The sequence below is a fragment of the Colius striatus genome, chromosome 3 (assembly GCF_028858725.1).
Source record: "Colius striatus isolate bColStr4 chromosome 3, bColStr4.1.hap1, whole genome shotgun sequence".
NCBI lineage: Eukaryota > Metazoa > Chordata > Aves > Coliiformes > Coliidae > Colius > Colius striatus.
This window is the reverse complement of record NC_084761.1, coordinates 91,180,754-91,201,674: the sequence shown is the minus strand read 5'-3', so window position 1 is coordinate 91,201,674 and position 20,921 is coordinate 91,180,754. Positions and strand designations below refer to the sequence as shown.

The window sequence follows — 20,921 nt, the reverse complement described above, 5'->3', positions numbered from 1 at the left end:
GCCGATGAAGGCTTGCATGACTGAGACTGCAAACCAGGAGTTTGCTTTTAAGTGGCTGGGAATCCATTCCTTCTGCTGATCACATACTTCGAAGGTTGATCTTTAAAAGAAATGTGGATCATGTTCTCCCTTAATACGTACTGACCATGAACCCCATCGTCAGCTCAGCAAAGTCACTCAGGTGGTGACCTGCTAGAATCTTATGTTCTGAATCAGGAAAGGTGGGGTTTAGGTGTCTTTTAATGAAGGCTTCTGTACCTTAGTCTGCAGCACTGGGCAAATAGGCTGAAGTTTGGTTAAGAAAAGAAGACAAAAGTTGTTCTGCTATTTTTCCTTCTCCCACTCTTCAAGTACAAGGGAAACCATTCTTGAAGAAGTGAGCTTCCTCATGATGCAACTCAGTGTCTTTAGCATTCAGCAACTTAGAAGATGCTCTGTTACAAATTCATCTGAATAACATCCAAGTATGGCATACTATGTGGCATTAAATTATGTACTTGGTGTCTTGCCCATCAAAGTAGAAAGCCATCTTTCCTTTTCCAGCAAACTCTTTGACAGCTGGTACACAGCAGCCAAACACAATTTGTTGTTCTTTTATCACATGAGCAAGCATGGAAACAATTTTCAGTTGAATATGTTAGATGTATTTTCATACAATCTAGGAAGAATAATCTAATTAAATGTCTGTTTTGTTCAATAGCTTTGTGTTCATGGTCAGTTTTTAGGGTTTGGGGGTTTCTTTTAACTAATTCCTCAGAAGAGCAAAATATCTTGAAAGACGTATTAATGGCATTTTTCCACATTGTTGAATCACGTTATTCCATGTCTGACTGCTTGAGAAACTTCCGTGTCTTACTCAATATTAAAATTTATTCCTAGTTATTTAAGAAGTTGCTAATTATTTTTGTTTGTAAAACAACTCTGTGCAGTTATTTTTCCCCCCATTATTATTTAAAGACAAAAAGTTTACTGATACTGAGCAAGCGTGGTTTGGCAGCAAGGGAATGGGATCTTGTTCTTTCCTAGTGACAACTTACCCTCCAAGGCTTCCTCTTCTTAAGAGGCTTGATGGAAATAATGTTTTAAGCTTCTGTGGAGGTGATGCCAATTGTGCTTTGGCTTGTTTTTGCAGCATTGCTTATCACAAAAACGCTGACCTTTCTGCAGCAGAGGTTTTTCCTGTTACAAGTGCTGTCTTCTGTTGCTCATGATTTTGCAGGCTGTAAGGACTTTGGGCTGGAGTCATGCAGTCCTACCGGTTCTGTTCCCTTGGATTCCTCCTTCGGCTGTCACTGGTACTGCTCCTGCTTGGGCAGCTCTGAATTTGACTGTGTCTTACTTTTCCAGAAGGGTTTTTCTTTGGGTCTGGTTTGACTTCATGGGTGGAATATCCCATGTCTGACAGCAGCTGTGGTTTGGAGTTTTTTTTGAGTAGCATTTCAGAAGATTGCTTTGATCCTAATGGATTACTGTTCTGCTGAGATCCTCAGGTGCTGTGCATCAGGATTGTGTCCTTTTGCTGCTCCTGTGACAAGCCACAGGGGTTTTGCCAGTTGAGAACCTTAATGGCTGTCTAATAATTGGACAGTATGAGAGGGACTGGTGGGGAGTTCTGCCCAGGCCATGCCATGGAGTTTGGGTATGGTTGGAAGTTCTATACATGTTGCTGCTGATCCAGAGTAGGATCACAGAAGGGGTTGAGTTGGAAGGGCCCTTTAAAGACCATCTAATCCAACTCCCCCACCATGGCCAGGGACACCTTCCACCACATCAGACTGCTCCAAGCCCTATCCAACCTGTGCTTGAACACTTCCATGGATGGGGCATCTACAGCTTCTCTGGGCAACCTGACCACAAAGGACAATGTACCTCTCTTCCCCTCCATTTACTCACCTGACATAGTTGAGAGAGATCAGAAAATGGATTTATGTATTTGTTCCTTTATTTGTTTAAAGCACAGTAACAGCTCCCTTGGGGAGAGAAGAGTGAGCAGCTGAGGGCAGTGGCCACTTACTTAACCCTCCTCCAGCCAGGTTACTGCAGCTGACTGCTGTTCCACTAGCCTGGTAAAGAGATGAATGACAGAGGTAACTCCTGCTTCCACCTCACTGCACATGTGTTTAAAAGTGTAGACTTTTCATAGTAGATGGTATTTTCAGTAGTGCTGATAGAGCTGGTGAAGCACTGCACTGTGACAAAGGGTCACAGCAGCACCCCTGCCTTGTGTATGAATTTAGCTGTAGGAGGAGAAGGAAGACAACAAGATGGAAAGGTTAAGAGACCTCAGGTGCTGATTTCAGGGAGCAGTTAAAGCTGGCTCCATTACAGTCCATGGTTTCAGTGCCTGGGGTGCTGGCAAGACAGCAAGTGGTCATGAGGACCAGCTGCAGGAAGCTAAGCAGCACTAAGAGAAAAAACATGATGGGCAAAACAGAACAAACAAGAATTTTTAAGAGAGGAGTTAAGCATCCCCACAAACACCTACACAGTTTGAACTCCCCCCTGTGAAACAAACACAAACCACACCAGTTTAACAGATAGTTGGACTGGGCTGGCTGCAGAGGAGAAAGTGAAGGGTGCTGCAGCCCAGCGAGGGAGAAAAAGTACAAATTCCACATGCTGCTGACAGTGGGGGGTGAATCAGGTGCCAGGGCTCAGAGCAAGATCTCTGCATGGGCATTTAAGGAACGGGTCTCGTCAGGCACAGCTCCCTTGCGAGGTGTCCTGTGGCTGTGGCGTGCTGCTCCCTTTGCCTCCAAAGCACTGCCCCCATGTCAGGTCTTACCTATGTGACTGAGTGGGGAAAGAAACAGTTCCTGTGAGGTTTGCTAGAAGCTTTGAGCTGGTTGTGTAGCTCTGGTATGAAAAAGCATATTACTGTAGGAAGACACAAGGGACCTGTTTGTTCAGGAATCAACCATTATTGCAGCTGCACGTGTTTTCCCACAGCTGAGAGGAAAGGGAAAACTTTGGGTTCCCTTTCCTTGACTTAACCTTGCTTAGAAGTAATGACAAAGTTTTGAGAATGGAAAAAACAAACAACCCACCAAATGAATAAACAAGAATTGCATATTCTTAAAAAGGAAGCACATTCATGTTAAATCCTGCTCGGGGGGGAAGGGACTGTTCCATCACTGCAGTCTCAATCCTCACTCGGTTTGTTGAGCTGGCTGTTGAAATGGAGAGACAGGCATAATTGTTTGCTGTTCTGTTGGGGTTTTTCTTCTTGAGGAAAGGAGAAAACCCTTCACTTGTGAACAAAGCCAGGAATTGAAAGGGGAAGCCTTTTTCCCTCAGTCCATTTTAGCACAGCAGCAGCTGGGTTGCTTAACACAAGGAGCCACCACTCAAAACCCTCGAGTTTTATTTCTCAGCATGGATTTTAGCTATGCAGAAATAGGGTGCTCATGGTCAAACATCTTGCCTGTATGCACCCCTATGTATTGCTCCAGGGGAGAGGGAAGGGGGTTGTGGCTGCAAGCACATCCTGGGCTACCAGCCAGCATAGACTGGCTCCGTGTGCTCAGTCACCCCATAAGTTGCCTGTTGCCCTGACCCTCGGGGTAGAAGTAGAGACTTGAACGGTTTCTTGCTGTATTCTTGCCTTCTTCTCAGGATTATTAGAAATACAACAAGGATTGCACCTGGAAGGTAAGGAAGGGTAGTTACTCTTAAATGGGAAGGTAAAGTGTGAGGTTTCATTTGCTATAGGGCTCTTCTGGTAAATTAAGGGGGAGGCGGGTTCTCCTACACATTCTGCACAAAAAGGATTTGGCCAGCTATAGTAAAGAATAGTCAACTTGGTGTTTCAGCTTTACTGTGGAAACTGCAGAGAATAACATCAGGTTTTAATGATATCATTCAGTAACTTGCTCTCCTACTCCTATTGACCCCCCCCCTCTGTGGAACTGCTGTTTTCCACTCGGCGTCTTACCCATTGCTGATCCCACCGAAGTGTCTTGCTGAGAAACCAGAGTTTGCTCTGTGCAGCTCCTACACTGAAGCACAAGAAGTAACTGACCTAAATTAACGTTTTGAGTCTAGACTGAGATCAGGACTGTCAGGAAAAATCACTTTTAGATTAGGCACAGACATGGAAATAATTGGCAAATATCACAGCCTGCGACGCTGTGTTTGTTTGTTTCTGGCAGAAGCACGATCAGGGAAAGCTGATCTGAACAGAAGAGCACAAATCTGTCGCTGTGATGCAATATGGCCAGACAAATACATCCAAATTTAGGCTGTGTGAGCAGACAGTCTCGTGGTAAACAATTGATCTGCCAGACCAGCCGTGAAATCCTGACGGGTTCCTGCGTGGGCCGTTTCCTTTGCCCCTCTTCAGAGTGAGCTCGGAGCCTGAGGGATGCTGCTCTGCGGCCCTCAGGCTCCTTTATGAGAAGTGATGGCTAATGGGCCCTTGTCCCTGTGTGGACAGGCTTTTCACATGCTTAATTTTCATCTAGTTTTTCTAATTAATAGTTGCTTCAGATGGCATCTGTTTTGGCAGATTTTTGGACTGCAGCCTGGCACGGGGGGACAGGGGACAGTGGAGGAGCTTTCACACAGTTCCAAAGCCCCTGCTCGGACAACAACCCTCATCTGTTCCCACCAGGACATTTCAGCCCTCTGGAGAGGAGCACTGCAGAGCCACAACCCCTCCATCCCTTGCTATGCTCTTCTTCTCCTCCTCTTCATCCCTGGCGTCCTCCCCTCAGGTGCCCATAGAGGAGTGTGATGAGAACAGTTAACCCTGCTTTGCTGTTGGAGAAGCAGTTTTGCTCTCTCTTGCTCACTGAGGAGAGTAACATCTGTTTTCTCTCTCCCCCGCCTTTTAACAACAGTGAGCTGGACTGGAGAATGGGCCTTCAGGAGGCACAGGCCTGTTGTGCTTAAAACACAGAAGCCCACAGAGAGGAGGTTATAATTCCTTTTCCTCTGATGACTCAGTCACCTCTATGACTTCAGAGATGAAAATGTTGTATCAAGAGAGCTGGTAGCCTCAGTGGCACTTAAAGCAGGGCCTCTGTTCGCCAGCCTGTTCACAGGGGACAAGTCCCTCTTCCCAACTTCCTCCTCTGCCCTTTTGGCAATCCACAGCACTAACAGTTGCTCATTTGCATCATAACTGTTATGTCTGATTAAACCTCCCTCAAACTTGGATTAAAAACTACAGAACCCTTATTTTTTTTATCCCCTTTGCTAAGTCTACAAATGCATGTTTGTTGCTCAGGAATGAGTATTCACGGCATAGAAACCTCAGCCACCTGCCGGCCTGCCCTGGGAGCTGCTGGAAATGGGGGTGCCTCAGGGAGGAGGGATGCTCCATGTTCTGGGTTGGTGCTAGTTGTCTTTCCAGCGCTTAAAAGTTGCACCACGAGCTGACAACACCTCATCCTGCTGGATGTGTCAAGAGTTACAAGGGAGGAAAAAGGAAACTGTCCTTTGACCTGCTTTTGGGCAGCCCAGGAATTCCTGGTTTGGGGTCCATACGCACAACTGCTTCCCAGCATTCAGCATAACACCAGCCTGCCTTCAGAGCAAATACTGCACTATCCCTACTCACAAGAGGGGGAAAGGATTATCATTTGCAAGATGATCAGGGGACTGGAGCATCTTTCATATGAGGAAAGGCTGTGGGAACTGGGGCTGTTTAGTCTGGAGGAGACTGAGGGGGGATCTCATTAATGTTTACAAATACCTAAATGGTAGATGTCAGGAGGTTGGGACATCCCTTTTTTCTGTAGTAGATAGCAACAGGGCAAGGGGTAATGGGATGAAGCTGGAACACAGAAAGTTCCACTTAAACATAAAAAAACCCTATTTCACTGTTGAGGTGAGGGAGCCCTGGCACAGGCTGCCCAGAGGGGTTGTGGAGTCTCCTTCCTTGGAGGACTTCAAGACCCACCTGGACATGTTCCTATGCGACCTGATCTAGGTGACCCTGCTTCTGCAGGGGGGTTGGGCTAGATGATCTCCAAAGGTGCCTTCCAACCCCTACCATTCTATGATTCCATGAAAGCAACTGGAACGACCTTGATTAGAAATGCAGGTTTCCAGAAACACAAAATGACCCACCTGCACAGCACCACTGGCAGAACACGAAGGCACCCAGCTACACAGGGCTGCCCAGTTCTACTGAGAAGCCTGACACTCACCTGCTGAGAAGATGGTGAGGAGAACCACTGTGAGGGGAGTGAGCCTGCAGGAGGCTCCAGCCTTGTAAAGAAAGACCTCCATGCAGTACTCTGGTGCCACGCTGCCCGCGGGGCAGAACGCGTCCGCAGGGCACTTCACCGGCAGCACATCCGGGCCCTGCCCGAGAGAAGGAGTCACTCAGCAGCAGCAAACAGAGCAGACTGCACAAGGGAACCCACGTGAGGGGAGCTGACACTTCAGCATTGGAAAAAACAGAAGACAGATAAGCAAGAAATTAACTTGTCATCGTTCAATTCAGCCTGTCTGCCCCTGGGGTGGACTGGGAAGAGGGTGAAGAGCAGAAGGTGTCATTATACAGCATGGCCATACATCAAACCCCCCTGTTGGTAGACACAGCACCCTCTGATGTTCCCCTGATGGTCCAGAGAGACTGGGCAGCTCCAAGGGAGGCACAAAGCCAGACACCTTTAACCATCAAAGCCAGAGACAGGCAAAGGTGGAGAAGGGTCTGGAGAACAAGACTGATGAGGAGCAGCTGAGGAAGCTGGGGGTGTTTAGTCTGGAGAAGAGGCTGAGAGGAGACATGATCACACTACAGCTACCTGAAGGGAGGTGGTAGCAAGGTGGGGGTCGGTCTCTTTTCCCAAGTAACAAGTGCTAGGACAAGAGGCTCAAGTGGCACCAGGGGAGGTTTAGATTGGACATCAGGAAGAACTTTTTCCCTGAGAGGGTTGTTGGACACTGTCCCAGGCTGCCCAGGGAGGTAGGTGGTGGAGTCCCCATCCCTGGAGGTATTTAAATTAAACTGTAGCTGAGGTGCTGAGGGACATGGTTTAGTGATGGGCTTGGCAGTGTGAGGTGAGTGGTTGGACTCTATGGTCTCAAAGTTCTCCAACCAAACAGTTCTATGATCTCTCTCCATCAGGGCTCTGTTTAAGAAAAGGGAAGAGGCTCAGCTAGAACCGGTGTTAATGGGAGTATTTAGGTTGTCATAGCTCTATGTGCTAATCCAGGCTGTCAAACCAGCCATGGAGACTCACAGGGCAGTAGTAGTTCTCTGGGCACAGGTCACAGCTCTCCTCACCGGGCTGTAATTGGTATTCTCCTGACCTGCAGATCTTGCATTTGTTGTCGCTGGGACCTTTGAACGTGCCTGAAACAGCCAATAAGCACAAAATTAAGATCTGGGACTAGACCCCAGGTCCTTTGCAATTGCATATGGATGACAACTTTCAAAGCCACGAGGAGAAAGACCATTAAACGCTTCATGCAGATAACTAAAGCTGGGCTGGGACTTTGGTCCTCTCTTGGTGGGCAAAGGGGCAGGATAGAGAACAGAGACAGAGGGACTAAAGGATATCTGGGGTTAGACCTTGGCAGAGTGAGGAGCATGGTGGGAGATGGGTTGAGTAGTCTGCTTTAAAGCAGAAGGAAGGTTGGGGCTGGAGGTCAGCAGTGTTTCATCCTCCCTAATTCTGGATTCAAACACCTTTTCCAGCTGTTTGAAACTCACTGAGCAAAGTTTAAAGCACAGCTCAGTTTCCTACCCTCTGTGGGGACGATGGGTCACAGCAATCCGAGGTCTCAGTGCAGGAAACGCTTACCTGCCTGTTTACAACACAACTTGAATACCAGAACCCCCTGGTTCTGTGTGAGGGCAGGCTGGCACGCTCTGCCCTCCCTCCCTCCCTCCCGCTGCGCTCTGCTGGCACTGAGGACAGCAATGTGGGACCAGGAGCATCCCGCCCTGCCCACAGGGAGTGCCGCCAGTGTCCGTGCTGGCGCCAGGCCGTTACCTGGCGGGCAGGGCCTGCAGGCCTCCGCTGCCTCCCACACAGTCTCCTGGCCCCCCGGACATGGTGAACAGGCTGCACAGCTGCTGGTGCTGGGGAGGGCAGAGGAGACAGAGAAGGCTGTAGTGTAAGAGCTTCCAAGAGCAGAGCAGCCCACCAAAGCCCACCCTCCTATGCATGCACACGCTGAAGGCTCCAGGATCTACCAGGGACTAAGCTTTTGGTGTTTTTTGGTGTGGGCAGCAGGTCAAGGGAGATTCTTCTCCCTCTTTACTTTGCCCTGGTGAGGCCTCATCTGGAGTCCTGTGTCCAGTTCTGGGCTCCTCAGCTCAAGAGGGACAGGGAAGTGCTGGAGAGAGTCCAGCGGAGGGCCACCAAGATGATCAGGGGACTGGAGCATCTGTCATATGAGGAAAGGCTGCAGGAACTGGGGCTGTTTAGTCTGGAGAAGACTGAGGGGGGACCTTATCAATGCTGATAAATACCCAAAGGGCAGATGTCAGGAGAATGGGGTCAGTCTTCTTTCTGCAGTGGCCAGTGGCAGGACAAGGGGAAACAGGCTCAAGCTGGAACACAGCAAGTTCCACTTGAACATGAGGAGAAATCTCTTTGGTGTTCAGGTGAGGGAGCTCTGGCACAGACTGTCCAGGAACAGTGTGGAGTCTTCTCTGGATGTTTCCAAACCCACCTGGACATGTTCCTGTGCCCCCCGATTGAGGGGAACCTGCTTTAGCAGGGGGTGGGCTGGGCTCTAGAGGTCCCTTCCAGCCCCCAAGATTCTGCCATTCTTTGATTTTGTGGGTATTCACATTGTATCCAGTGTGGTTCCTTGCATATCTAATTGGGCTGGGCACATGGTGGCATTTCTGTCCTCTCTTCGGTTCCTTATTTGCATGAAACTCTCAGAAATTTGCTATCCCAGAAGTCACTATTCCACAGCAAATTTGGCTGGAAGTGGTCAATGGGTACTAAAGCAAGTTGTGAGAGAGACCTGTGGTACAGCCAGATAAACCCTGGTTCCAGTCTTGTGGCAATTTCATCCAGGTTCAGCAGAGATCTGCTGCATAACATGGGATGAACAAGCTCAAGGCAAGGTCAGGGGGAAGGTAAGCATTCACATCCCAATTCCCCTGCTTTGGCTGTAAACCCCACAGGGCAGCGGGCTGAGCCCACCCCCACCACTCCCAGGCCCTCTGTCTCCCACTCTGGAGGTGACAGCTCAGCCAGGGTAGTTTACCTATTGCCTTCTGCACATTTCAGCTCAGCATAAACAAACCATTAGAGCTCAGCTTAAATGTACAAAAAACAGAGCTAGGCTCAGCCCCATCCCCGTGCCAGCATCTATTTGTGTGTCAGTGGGACACAGCATCCACGCAATGCCAGCAGAAGCAGGCTGCAAGCTGATTACCACCTCATCCCAGGGCACCCCCACAGCCCCTCCATCCCACCATCCCTCTCTCTCTCACCAGGGCTCAGCACCACTGTTCCCACAGCTGAAATGGCAGGCGACTTGCCCACTACGTTGGGTCTGCTGGCACAGTGGCTAAAAGCAACTCCCCCACACTCCCTCCCTGCCCACCCCATGGCCAGCATCACAAGTACACCTCTTACTTGCAAAAGGATCCAGGCAGGCAAGGCAGACAAGAAGATGCATTTTCCTTGGAGCTAAAATAGCCTGAAAAAGAGAAGAATAAGGCTTCAGGATGTTTCCTCACTGTCACCATGCCACACTGTTGTCTATTTGCTCATCTCCACCTTACAATGAACTGAACCGACTCCCCACAACCTGCTTCAGTGGCATTTCAGGGACTCAGTTGGGATGTTTGGCTTTCTATTTGTCAAAAGCCTGGAAAGAGCTACAAAAGTAGTATCTTGTACATGGTATGTATCTTAGACATCTCATATGTATGTCCCAATGCCCTCTGCCAGGCTAAGGGAAGGAGAGTGGGCTCAAGCAAATGTCCCTGGTGTCACTCACATCCAAAATCCCACCAGGGAGACAGAGACACCTGTCAGAACAAGTCAAACTAGAATGAAGTTGAAATAAGGGATCCCAGTGCCAACTCCTGGGTTAATCAGCCAGAGCAGGTCTCTGGCCAGGGATTTGCCCACCCCAAGAAGTCTGTGGTGCACCTCCTCCCCTCCAAAGGGAAGGAGACAGACCCACCAGCCAGGATAGCTCTGCTCAGCACAGCCATCTGCTCTTTGCCCTCCCTTCCTGCACCACCAGCACCACAAAGGGCAGGAGGAAAGGTACAAACCCTTCCCCACCACACACAACATGCCTGAAGCACCCATGGTGTGGGCAGGGGGACAGATAGGACCCGGTTTGTGAGCCTCTGTCATGCCAACAGGAACCACTTAAAGGCACATGGGAGTTCAGGTGGCTTTGGGGAAGTTGCCTGATGATGCACCACAATGGGCACTGCCATGGGCCCACACGGGACAGAACAGAGGTGCCTGGGTTCAGAGACCAGCTGGAAGTGGTATGGGGAAGATCTGCCTTAGGCCCACATTTATTTGCAGCCAGCAGCAGAGGCTGAAAACAAAACCACCTCCCACTCCCTGCAAGGAAAAAGGAACTTTTCAAAGCTATAATTACAGGATTTAGGGGCCACCCCCTGCAGACTCCTCTGTGGCCTAAGGCAGTGTTTGAATCTGAGGGAGGGGGAGTGCCAGACCACAGCCCTCTCACCAGCCAGGGCGTTTTTCCTCCCAAACTTCACAAGTGACAGCCAAGACTTAGGTCCCAGCCAAACAGTTTGGTGGGTGGCTTGTCAAAAGAACAGTATGTATGCATGAGGAGCACTTAATTTGTGCACAGAATAGCTGCTGCATGGCATGTGTTAATTAGGTTTTTGCATAAGTAACTGCTGGCCTGTTTTGTTGTCACACTGTCTGCGAACACACTGTACCAGGCTCCTGTTGCCACATTGTACCAGGCTCCTATTGCATGAGCCCCGTGCAAGGAGCTCGCTGAAAACACATTTTTTAATATCTAGGGAACGAGAAGAGTCTTACAATTAATATTCAGACTGCAGAAGATTGCCTAACTGGAAACAAAGATGGTTCAGACTCGTTTTTGCCATTAAAAACAGGGGAATACTTTATATCCCCCACACTTCCCTCCCCCTTGTGCTATAACCGAATTTCATAAAGCTGGGCTGACTTTCTGGAGAAGGCTTTCATTGCAGCGTTGGGATTAGCTTGTTGCTAACAGAAGCATGACTCTCAGATCTGTTCTTGTAATAAAAACATCAATAGCAGAATGGGAAGAGATCTGCTGTTCCATTTTTAGCCCAACAAAATAACCTGTTTACTCTCCGCTGCTTTTCACTTACCTGGTAATTGCAGCTGGCCCTGGGAAAAAGCATGGCAGAAGCCTGCTGGAAATGCAATTGGGTTGAATACAGACCAAAGCCTACCTTTCTCACAGGCTCTGCAGGCTGCAGCCCCAGACTCATTAGTGTAATGGCCAGGCGGGCAGGGAAGGCAGGCAGTGCTCCTCGTCAGGCTGGGAGGGAAGGGAGCAGAGGACAGGGCTATTGAACTCACTTGAGGAGGACAGAGCAGAGCACAACTCTTTCCTCTCACTAAGCCTAGAAATAGAGTAATTAGAATGATGGGGTTCAGGCAGAGAAACAACCCTCTGAACCCACCTGAACGTTAGAGGAGAAAGCAAAGTCTTCTGGCTTGAATTTCTGTGTCATTACACCAGTCTGGTGGGCTGGGCACTGTTAGTTTTACAGTTACTATATTATCTTAAAGGTCTTTTCCAACCTAAAGGATTCTGTGTCTCCACCATTGACACTGAAGGCATCCCATGCCTGTGGGCTACATGGAAAGGGACAGTTTCTGAGTCTGGAATCCAGGTCTCGAAAAACATGTCATAGCCAGGCTTAAAAACCTTGAAGTCAAGTTCTTAAATCCCATCCTTGGAAATGGAGTTGAACTGGGAAGGTGCTTGATGTTCAGCATCCAGCAGCACTTTTAAAAGATGCTGCTCCATTGTTGAAAGCTGTTGTCACTTGGGACTCAGAAAAAGGAGCTAAACCACAGGCAGTGATGTGTGAGAGTCCTGACCTGAAATATCAGGAACTGTAGGAAAGGGGATGGAATATGTTAGACCTCCAGGAGGATGGGGAGGAAAAGGCAGAGAAGGAGGAAAGCTACTGCATTCAGCACACACAGAGCCAAACCCCCAACAAGAAGCATGTGAGTGTAAGAATTTGTCAACATGCTCAGGGATGCTTTGGAGGAAAACAAGGACATGCTCTTTAATTCCTTCAGAAACCCCAGGGCTGGGCGAGGCTTGTGGGCAAAAATAAACATCAATGGGAAACATATCAAATGCTTTGCTTCAACACAAAAAATGCTTTTTGAAATGCTTTTGCTTGATCCAGGACAGATAATGGGCTCAGGCCAATTGTATGAGGTTTAACTAGGCCAAGTGAAGGTTAACAAGGACAGTGAGCCAGCAATGTGCCCTCGTGGCCAAGAAGGCCAGTGGCATCCTGGGATGCATCAAGAAGAGTGTGGCCAGCGGGTCAAGGGAGGTTCTTCTCCCTCTCTACTCTGCCCTGGTGAGGCCTCATGTGGAGTCCTGTGTCTAGTTCTGGGCTCCTCAGCTCAACAGGGACAGGGAAGTGCTGGAGAGAGTCCAGCACAGGGCCACCAAGATGATCAGGGGGCTGGAGCATCTTTCTTATGAGGAAAGGCTGCAGGAACTGGGGCTGTTTAGTCTGGAGAAGAGGAGACTGAGGGGTGATCTTATTAATACTCACAAGTATTTAAAAGCTGTGTGTCAAGAGGATGGGGCAACTTTTTTGTCCTGTAATGTCCAGTGTCAGGACAAGGGGTAACAGGATGAAGCTGGAACACAAACAGTTCCATTTAAACTTAAGGGAAAACCGGTTTCCTGTAAGGGTGAGGGAGCCCTGGCCCAGGGTGCCCAGGGAGGGTGGGGAGGCTCCATCCCTGGAGATATTGGAAAGCCATGTAGATGAGGTGCTGAGGGACATGGTGTAGTGGTGGGTTTGGCAGTGTGAGGTGAGTGGTTGGACTTGATCTTAAGTATTCTGTGATCCTGTGTGTGTCCTCATGTTCACAGGACACTTGCACAGCATCTCTGAACTGACGCAGCCTGCTGAAATGGCAAGGCTGGGATTTTTTGTTAGCTTTTACACACTATATCAGCTGAGAATGTTGCTTTGGATGCCAGGGACTTAAATGTAACAAGATCCCCTGGAAGCAACAAAATAGGGACTGAGAAAGCAATTGGGCAAAGCACAGCACTGAAGCCAGCTGCCCAGAGGCATCCTGGAGAAAGGCTGTAGGGATGAACCCACACCTCTCTCAAGTGTCCCTGCATCACAAAACCAACATATTCACTCCTAACACATCCAAAAGACTGTGGCAGGGGAAGGAAGCCTGCAGAGAGCTGGAGCTGCTGCTGGGAAACCCTGCTCATGGGAATATCAACTTCAGGGTGTCCCAGTGAGAAGAATTTATCCACGCTGAAGAGACACACACCTTCACACCTCCAGCTGCCCCACGGGGAGGGTGTTTGAGGTGTGGACCAGAGGCAGCCTGGGGCCTTCTCCAGAGGCTGGCCTCTTTGTAGGTTAGATTTAACAGACATGTCTATTTCAGTTTTGCAGTGAGGGAGCTCCCTGACCCAGGTTGCCACAAAGCCCCTGGAGAAGCCAAGGGACCGCAGGGCCCCTCGCTGCTGCCACCAAGCGTTTTGCCCCACGGGTGGGTGCTGGGGCAGCAAGCTCCCCTTTCTCTCCTCTTTCTCTTTCTTCTCCCCTGCATTCCCACTGAGAAACAAGCCTGGCGACCATTTTCCTATAGCTCAGAGGAAAAGACTTTGCCAGCTGAGAAGTGTTTTGAGGAAGAGCACCCAGCAACCCTACACACCCAGTGCTCAGTCACTTACTTGGCATAACTCCCCTGGGGACAAGGCAGGCACGATGGTTGCCCACTTTGGGGCTGGTAGTGGCCCAGTGGGCAGGAGGTGCAGGCACTGGGATCTGTGCACAAGCCCCCTGCACAGCACAAGCAGCTCAGGGTGCCTAAATTGGAACAACAGAAAAAAAACAAACCAGAATTGTGAGGCTTGACTTGAAATTACCCTGAGCTCATCAGGACAGATGACTGCCAGGAATGCAGGAGTATTGGGATGCACCTCTTCCAGAAAGGGAGGCTTAGAGGGTAGAAACACTAATATTAACTAATATTAATGCTAATTATGCTGCTGGGCACGGTTAGCAAGCTGAAGAACAGCTATGTCTATGGTCTCGAGCCTAGCAGTGTGGATCTCTGGTAATGAAGATGACTGGTTTTCACTTCTCATTTGAGAGACCCTGAGGATTGTCCTTGTTTTCCCTCCAACACACAAACAAAAGAAAACAGCCCCAACATTCTCCTTTGGGCTACTTATAATTTTAGGCTTGTGGGAAGCAGAACTGGAGTGAAACCCCAGAAGAGAGGATCTGCCTTAAGCAGCAACAGCTTTTCTTTGAGCACAGGCACCGTGGCATTCCCACTAGACACAAGCTCTAGCCCTGTCTGCTCCACAAAACAAATCCAAGCGACACAAAATGATCACATGAGATCTGCTGTAGCTGCAGACCTCAGACCTGCCATCCCACTGCTTGCAGGAACCGGTCCTTGGGGCTGCAGCAACCAAGCAGGGGCAAGAGAAGACCCTGTGGATGGACACCCTGCACATAGGGGAGGTGGGAATTAGCTCCTGTCCTCTGCAGATTTACCCTCAAGCGTCAGAGATGCTTATTCCTCTTCAGAAGTGCCCTGCAGTGGGGGAAGGAAGCAAGAAGTATGTGGCTTGTATTTTAAGGACCTTTTAATTTGGGATTTTTTTTTGGAGGGGGGAGAGTGGTGTTTAAAATTAAGGAGAAAACCCAAAAGCAAAACCAAGCAACCATGTTAAGACAGAAACTATTTCTGGATAAGGTAATATCATGGACTTCTGACCACCACAGAGGTTCCCCAGGCAGTTTCTCAAGCCCAAGTGAAAAAGCTGTTTCTATAGCAGAGATTCTCTTTCATACATGAGACACACGGTTGCTGGGCACTGTGCCTCAAAATGCTGTTCTCCTGCTGATTCTGAGGTTGCACTTGTGTTACACTTTGTGCCACAACCCTACTGCTTCTTCATCCTACTGGGGAAGCCTGGGGCAGCCCAGCACACAACACAAGGCCAGCAAAGGCCAGGTCTAAATTCAGAGAGGTGCAATGAATTAACTCCCACTCCTTCTGCTTGTCTGAGCCTCCAACACGAGAACATGTGCTGGTTTCACCTCCCTTGACAAGCCTAATACGAGGGCCAGGGTGAGCAGGGGCTCTTACCTTCGTTGGGAAAGGTTCCTGGGGAGCAGGGGGCACAGGCTGTCACATTCACTCTGCTGCAGTTTGAGGGCTTGGTGGTGGTGAGGAATGGAGCTGCTGAAGGGCCTCCAGATGTGGTCACGCCTGGAGAGGACACTGGGGTGCTGGTGGACACAGCCATCGGTCCTGTGGACACTTGAGAAGAGCTGTCTGTGCTGCCAGAGGTGAGGACAGTCCCATCCGTGCTGGTGGGCAGAGTCTGAGCAGGCTGTTGGGTGCTCAGCTCAGCAGCCGCTGCTGCCGTGGACACAACAAGCTCTGCAGTGGTTTCTGCCCCCCCAGCTGACAGCGTTGCAGCGGCTGTGGGGAGAGCAGAGCCCGCTGCACTGGCTGCACTGGGACGTGCTGGGGTTGAGGCAATGGGGATCTGGGTGGTGGCTGCACTGGCAGGCACTGGGGTGGATGCAATAGGGACCTGGGTGGTGGTTGTCTGCCCTAAAGCAATACCTAAAAGAAGGGGAAAAAAAGTCATTAGTGGCCAAATTATTCTCCCTTTAGTTGAGGCTTCCCATTGGGTCTTTATCAACTGCTTAATGCAGATATAGAATCACAGAATGGTAGGGTTGGAAGGGACCTTTAGATCAACTAGTTCAACTCCCCTGCAGAAGCAGGTCCACCTAGATCAGGTTGCACAGGAGTGTGTCCAAGTGGGTCTTGAAGACCTCCAAGGAAGGAGCCTCCACACCGTCCCTGGGCAGCCTGTGCCAGGGCTCCCTCACCCTCACACTGAAATAGTTTTTCCTTATGTTTAAATAGAACTTTTTTGTGTTCCAGCTTCATCCCATTACCCCTTGTCCTGTTGCTTATCCTTGATTGGTGTCCAGAAACTCCCTTCTGCTATGTTCCACTACATAGTAATACAGGAGCAAACACTGTCAGCATCTGAGCATCCCTGACACACAAGAGACTTGTCAGGGAAATAAATCAGCAGGTCCACAAGGCCACAACTCAGTAGATGCTGATGTCCTGATTCTTCCACATAAAAGGATGTAAGAATTGCCTGAACCACTCCATGTTGTTAGTGGCAGCTCCTTGAGATGGTGCACCCGGAGATCTCATGACAATCTGATTTAAGATGCTTGCCAAGTAGCCGGCTGGTTTATCCCATCTCCGTTAAAGGGATCAGCAAAGAGAAGTCATGGGGTTTGGGATGTTATTTGAAGCTGTTCTGGAGATACTGAACCTGCAGCTCAGGCTTTGCTTTGATTCTGAAATCCCCCTGTCAGAACAGAGACAGCTGTAACCTTCAGAGAAAAGGGATATTACTGCAGACGAAGCTGTCCTGCCATCGCACATAGTGGACTGAGATGTCTGCTTGGCAATGGCACATGCTCTCAGCACAGAAGTGTGGGGAGTGTCTGCCAGTCACTCAACAGGGCAGAGACCCATAAAACTAAACAGGGAAAGCAGCAAGTTGGTTTTCGTTTAGCAATGTGGTACTAAGCAAAGCAAAACCAAAATATCCAGCTCCTGCCACAGCAGCTGTTGTATCGTCTCGGGTCAGAAACACAGGGCAGGGATACAGTCCAAAACAACTGCAGGTTCTGAAAACATCCAGCTTCATTCAGCATCAGCATGTGACTGTGGCTGATGGTGTGGTCTCTACAGGCTCTTCCACCCAGCACCTGCTAAGCCCCTGGCAGCATAAGGGCTCACTGAAGCCAAGCAGCCACTGGCATGGAAAGCAAAAGGACCAGTTTAAGAAATTGCTTTATGGGTTTCAGAGGAACCCAAAGAGTGCAGCTGAGGCCCAATGGCAGGATGTGGACGAAGAAAGACACGAGCAAGATGTGAAGCTGGGGACTCAGAGGGATGGCACTGCCACAGAATCACAGAATAGTTGGGGTTGGAAGGGTCCTCTAGAGATCATCCAGTCCAAACTCTGCACAAGCAGGTCCACCTAGACCAAGTCACTCAGGAACATGTCTAGATGGGTTTTGAAGATCTCCAGAGGAGACTCCACACCCTCCCTGGGCAGCCTGTGCCAGGGCTCCCTCCCCTCAACAGTAAAGAAGTTTTTCCTTGAGTTTAAGTGGAACATTTTTGTTCCAACTTTTTTTCCATTACCCCTGGTCCTGTCACCGCACACTGGCCCCTGTGGGGTGGTAACAGCACAACTGTCTGGTGGCTGCAGACCCATGGGTCCCTGCAGGCTTTTTCCCAGGCCTGCTTCTCCCCCAGCCTTTGATTTCTCTCTATTTTGGCTACACCACATGAGGCCAGGCACCATGGGTGCTTAGCACAGCCATGGCATGAATAACTATGAAATGCAGACCCAGCTGACTAGTTAAATTTCTACAGCAAGATCAGGGCAGTAAATAAAAGAGTCCTTACAGAGCTGTGATCACATGGAGAGAGCTCGCTGGGAATACTCCCTCCTGTTGCATACTGCCTGCTTTGTACTCCCCAGAGTGCAACCCCCCTCTCTTTCAGACTGATGGGCACCCAGCCTTCTGAATTGCTGTCCACATTGTCTTGCTGTGGCTCCCAAAACAGAGATGCTGAATTTAACAGCAGCTGCTTTGTGGCGTATTTGCATGCCCCCAGGTCCAAATCCAAGTGATCTCGTGCCTCCAGCTCTGGTGCTAGGCGGGGAGAGCAGCTCTGGGGTACCCACAAAGCCCACTGACCCCTCAGCCAGGCCTGGCAGTGCACTTTCCCTCCTCTGACTCGCTTGCCTGAAGGGATGCAGCCACTCTGCTTCTCTTTCCTCGCATCTGGCAGTGAGCCGAGTCAGTCCTGGTTTTTATTAAACCAATCTCAAAGTAAACACTAGCAGTAAGCCAAGGGCACCATCAAGCTCTCCTGGGAAAAGCTCTCAGAAGGCCCTTTGGGACCAAAGTCTGGTCTCTCACAGAACAGCCTCTCCCCAGCATTTGCCCAGCTCTGCCAGCCAGAGACACCACAGTGACTTTAAGCACCCTGGACTCCACACAACTGGGTTAATTCTGTTGTTTATTTGGGTTTTAAAACCCTAATTTCATCAGGTGAGTACTGCCTTCTCCTTGGTGTTGGTTCTGGTGTTAAATAGCAGCACCGTTCAGATGGATTTTTGGTTTTAAATTGAAAATATCTTTTCATAGCATGTTACTAAGCCATTAGAGAGTTGTTCGTGAAAGAGCAGTAGCCATCAATAGCCAGTACTTCATAAATACATTGAAATAGCTTCTGGAGAGATAAAGCAGCAGGCAGGCTGGAGAAAAAGAATTCTGAGCATCTAGTAAACATGGGTGATGGTTTGTTTTACCAGTTACAGCATCACAGGTGTGAAAAAGCAGTACTCTCACAACCTTAAGCTTGATCAGAGCTTTTTCTCTCCTGCACTTACACTGCCTACACCAGGGGACAGTGGATTTGCTTTCCACAGACTTTTCTTATTTTAAGGGACACTGTCAATCAACAGAACTATCTCCAGAGACACTTTAAGGATGGATCATTTCCTGCAACACCCTGGCATGATGTTTCACTCCAAGAACCTTGAGGATGTCAAGGGAAGGTTGCTGAACTCTTCACTACAGAGCTAATCCCTCCTGATTGCTAAGGCAGGCAGCCCTGACGCCTTGTGAGGCACCCAGGCACCGCCTAGGAAATCACCAAATGCAGAAACTGAGTGGACACTCCCTTATTTTTTTCTTGCACAACTGCACAGCCTGATGTTCTGGGGAAACTAATCCTCCAAGCCAAACAAAACACAAGCAAGTCAACAGCTACAGATCTGAACGAAGATAACAATCGCCTTTGGTAAATTCAACAGGTGGGTGAGTGGCTCCTGAATAAACAGCTGAAGAGTTGGCTCCTGAATGGAGTTTCCCCAAGTTGTTTAGTGCCAGCCTGTGTCTCGTACTTTGGTGCTCAGGCTGCCCCAGGTGCACACACCTAAGGTGAGGCTCAGCAGGTGATTGCTCTGAGCAGTTTTGCCTCTTGCCTCAACGCAAATTGTTCTGGCAGGGTTGATGGGTTCAGCCTCCATCCTCAGCAGCCTCTGAGCCCCAAATGCAGACAGGCTGCTCTGAGAAGAGAGCAGAGCAGCTCCTTACCCGAAGGAGCTTCCAGGCTTGCCCTGGAGGGTACATGATCTCAAGTGCAACAAGCTTTGCAGATCCCACACAGCAAAAACATTGTAAGTGCACAGATTTTTCTCTTTGGTGGGTAAGCAGTACAACAGGATGAGAAGAACAAGCAGAGGAGCAGGTAGTTGCATGATTAGAAAAATGTTCAGGCATTTGGGATATGCTCCATCTCTTATAAAGATCCAGCTACCAAAACACCCAATACAATGAACATCCTCAGGCATCCCGTTCCTTGAAGAAAGAGCCATGAAGGGGCCACTGTAAGTCCTCAATATACACAATAACAGGGCTCTATTTTCCCTCTTTTTTTTCTTCATGTAGAAGCAGGTGTTTCTCTTTACCATATTCAGCCCACTTCCAACCCTACCTCTTTCAGCACTTCCTTGCTTTCTCCCCTTCTCCCCACCTTGCCCTGCTCTCCTGCACCACCCCGAGGGAAGCCCAGTACTACCACAGCCCCGTTACAGCTTTACCCACCTCCGTGCTCAGCCAGTAGAGAACGGTGCTTCAGGAGGACTTACCTGTTAAACATGCCGTGGTGAAGCTCCAAAGCAAAGGAGAGGGCCAGGCATTCATTTTTTTTCCCTGAGGAGAAACACAGAGGCAAGAGCAGCAGCTAATCTCCTGCACTCCACTGTTTATTCTGCTCTGGTTTTGTGCCCAATATTGTCACCTGACTCCGATCATGCGGCTCAGTCAAGTCAACTTCCCCCCAACAAAGAGGGGGTTTATATTCAGGGACTGCAACAGGTCTTAAGACATTACTGGCCTTCTCAAAGGGCAGTGCAAACTAAATACTGAGCCAAAGAACAAATCTAAGCCTCTCCTTGTGGTGGTCAGAAATACAGGCAAGAGAAGTGCTGTGGGGGAAATAGGCTCCTAGGGAGGAAGGGGCAGAGCCGTGCAGAAGCCCTGTGCCTGGCTGCTGGCCAGCCCCCCGTGACCTCGTCAAGTGAAAGGATTTCATTTTTCAGACACTCAAGATTTCCTGCAAGAAGAAAAACAAGAAGAAAAATAACCTCAGAAGAATCCACAGTCCAAGGCAGCTTCCATTTCAACTGAGACCAACCACCTCATAGCCAAAATCTACCCTCTGGTGAGCACAGAGCTTTCCCAGTCAGTCGAGCTCCCGTCTCGTTGGCCCCAAGGTGTCAAACTTGGTGCATCGAGTTGTTATCAGGATCCAACTTGATGATGATTTTGAGGGGAGACCATGGCATTTAGCAAGGCCCCATCCCCTTTTCCACACATTGGCCAGGAGGAATCCTATTTGTAGCTTATCCCCTAAGGCCAGGCCCTGCCTGTGTCCATGCTGCCCAAGGACACAGATGTCCTGCTTTCCTCACCCTGCTTTGAAAGATTGCCCCCATCTGTATGTGCCCCAGCAGTCAGCATTGCTGAACCTCCATGGTGACAGAGTACTTCCTTTAGCATCCAGCTGAAGGCCACATCTTATTTATGTCCCACTTTCCCTCACATTCAGGGAGCA

At 49.4% G+C, this 20,921-nt stretch overlaps 1 protein-coding gene across 1 annotated transcript; it reads right to left on the bottom strand.

The window, feature by feature from the left end:
* Positions 1 to 1,554: 1,554 nt before the first annotated feature.
* On the bottom strand, positions 1,555 to 20,399 carry LOC133625144 (multiple epidermal growth factor-like domains protein 6). Its single transcript, XM_061993139.1, has 9 exons — positions 19,954 to 20,399; positions 15,324 to 15,809; positions 13,891 to 14,026; positions 11,375 to 11,463; positions 9,561 to 9,624; positions 7,953 to 8,041; positions 7,197 to 7,309; positions 6,156 to 6,312; positions 1,555 to 3,644 (listed from the first exon to the last, which is right to left on the bottom strand). The coding sequence occupies exons 1-9, from the start codon at positions 20,006 to 20,008 to the stop codon at positions 3,493 to 3,495; spliced, it is 1,341 nt and encodes a 446-aa protein (XP_061849123.1). The 5' UTR covers positions 20,009 to 20,399; the 3' UTR covers positions 1,555 to 3,492.
* Between the last annotated feature and the right edge of the window lie 522 nt (positions 20,400 to 20,921).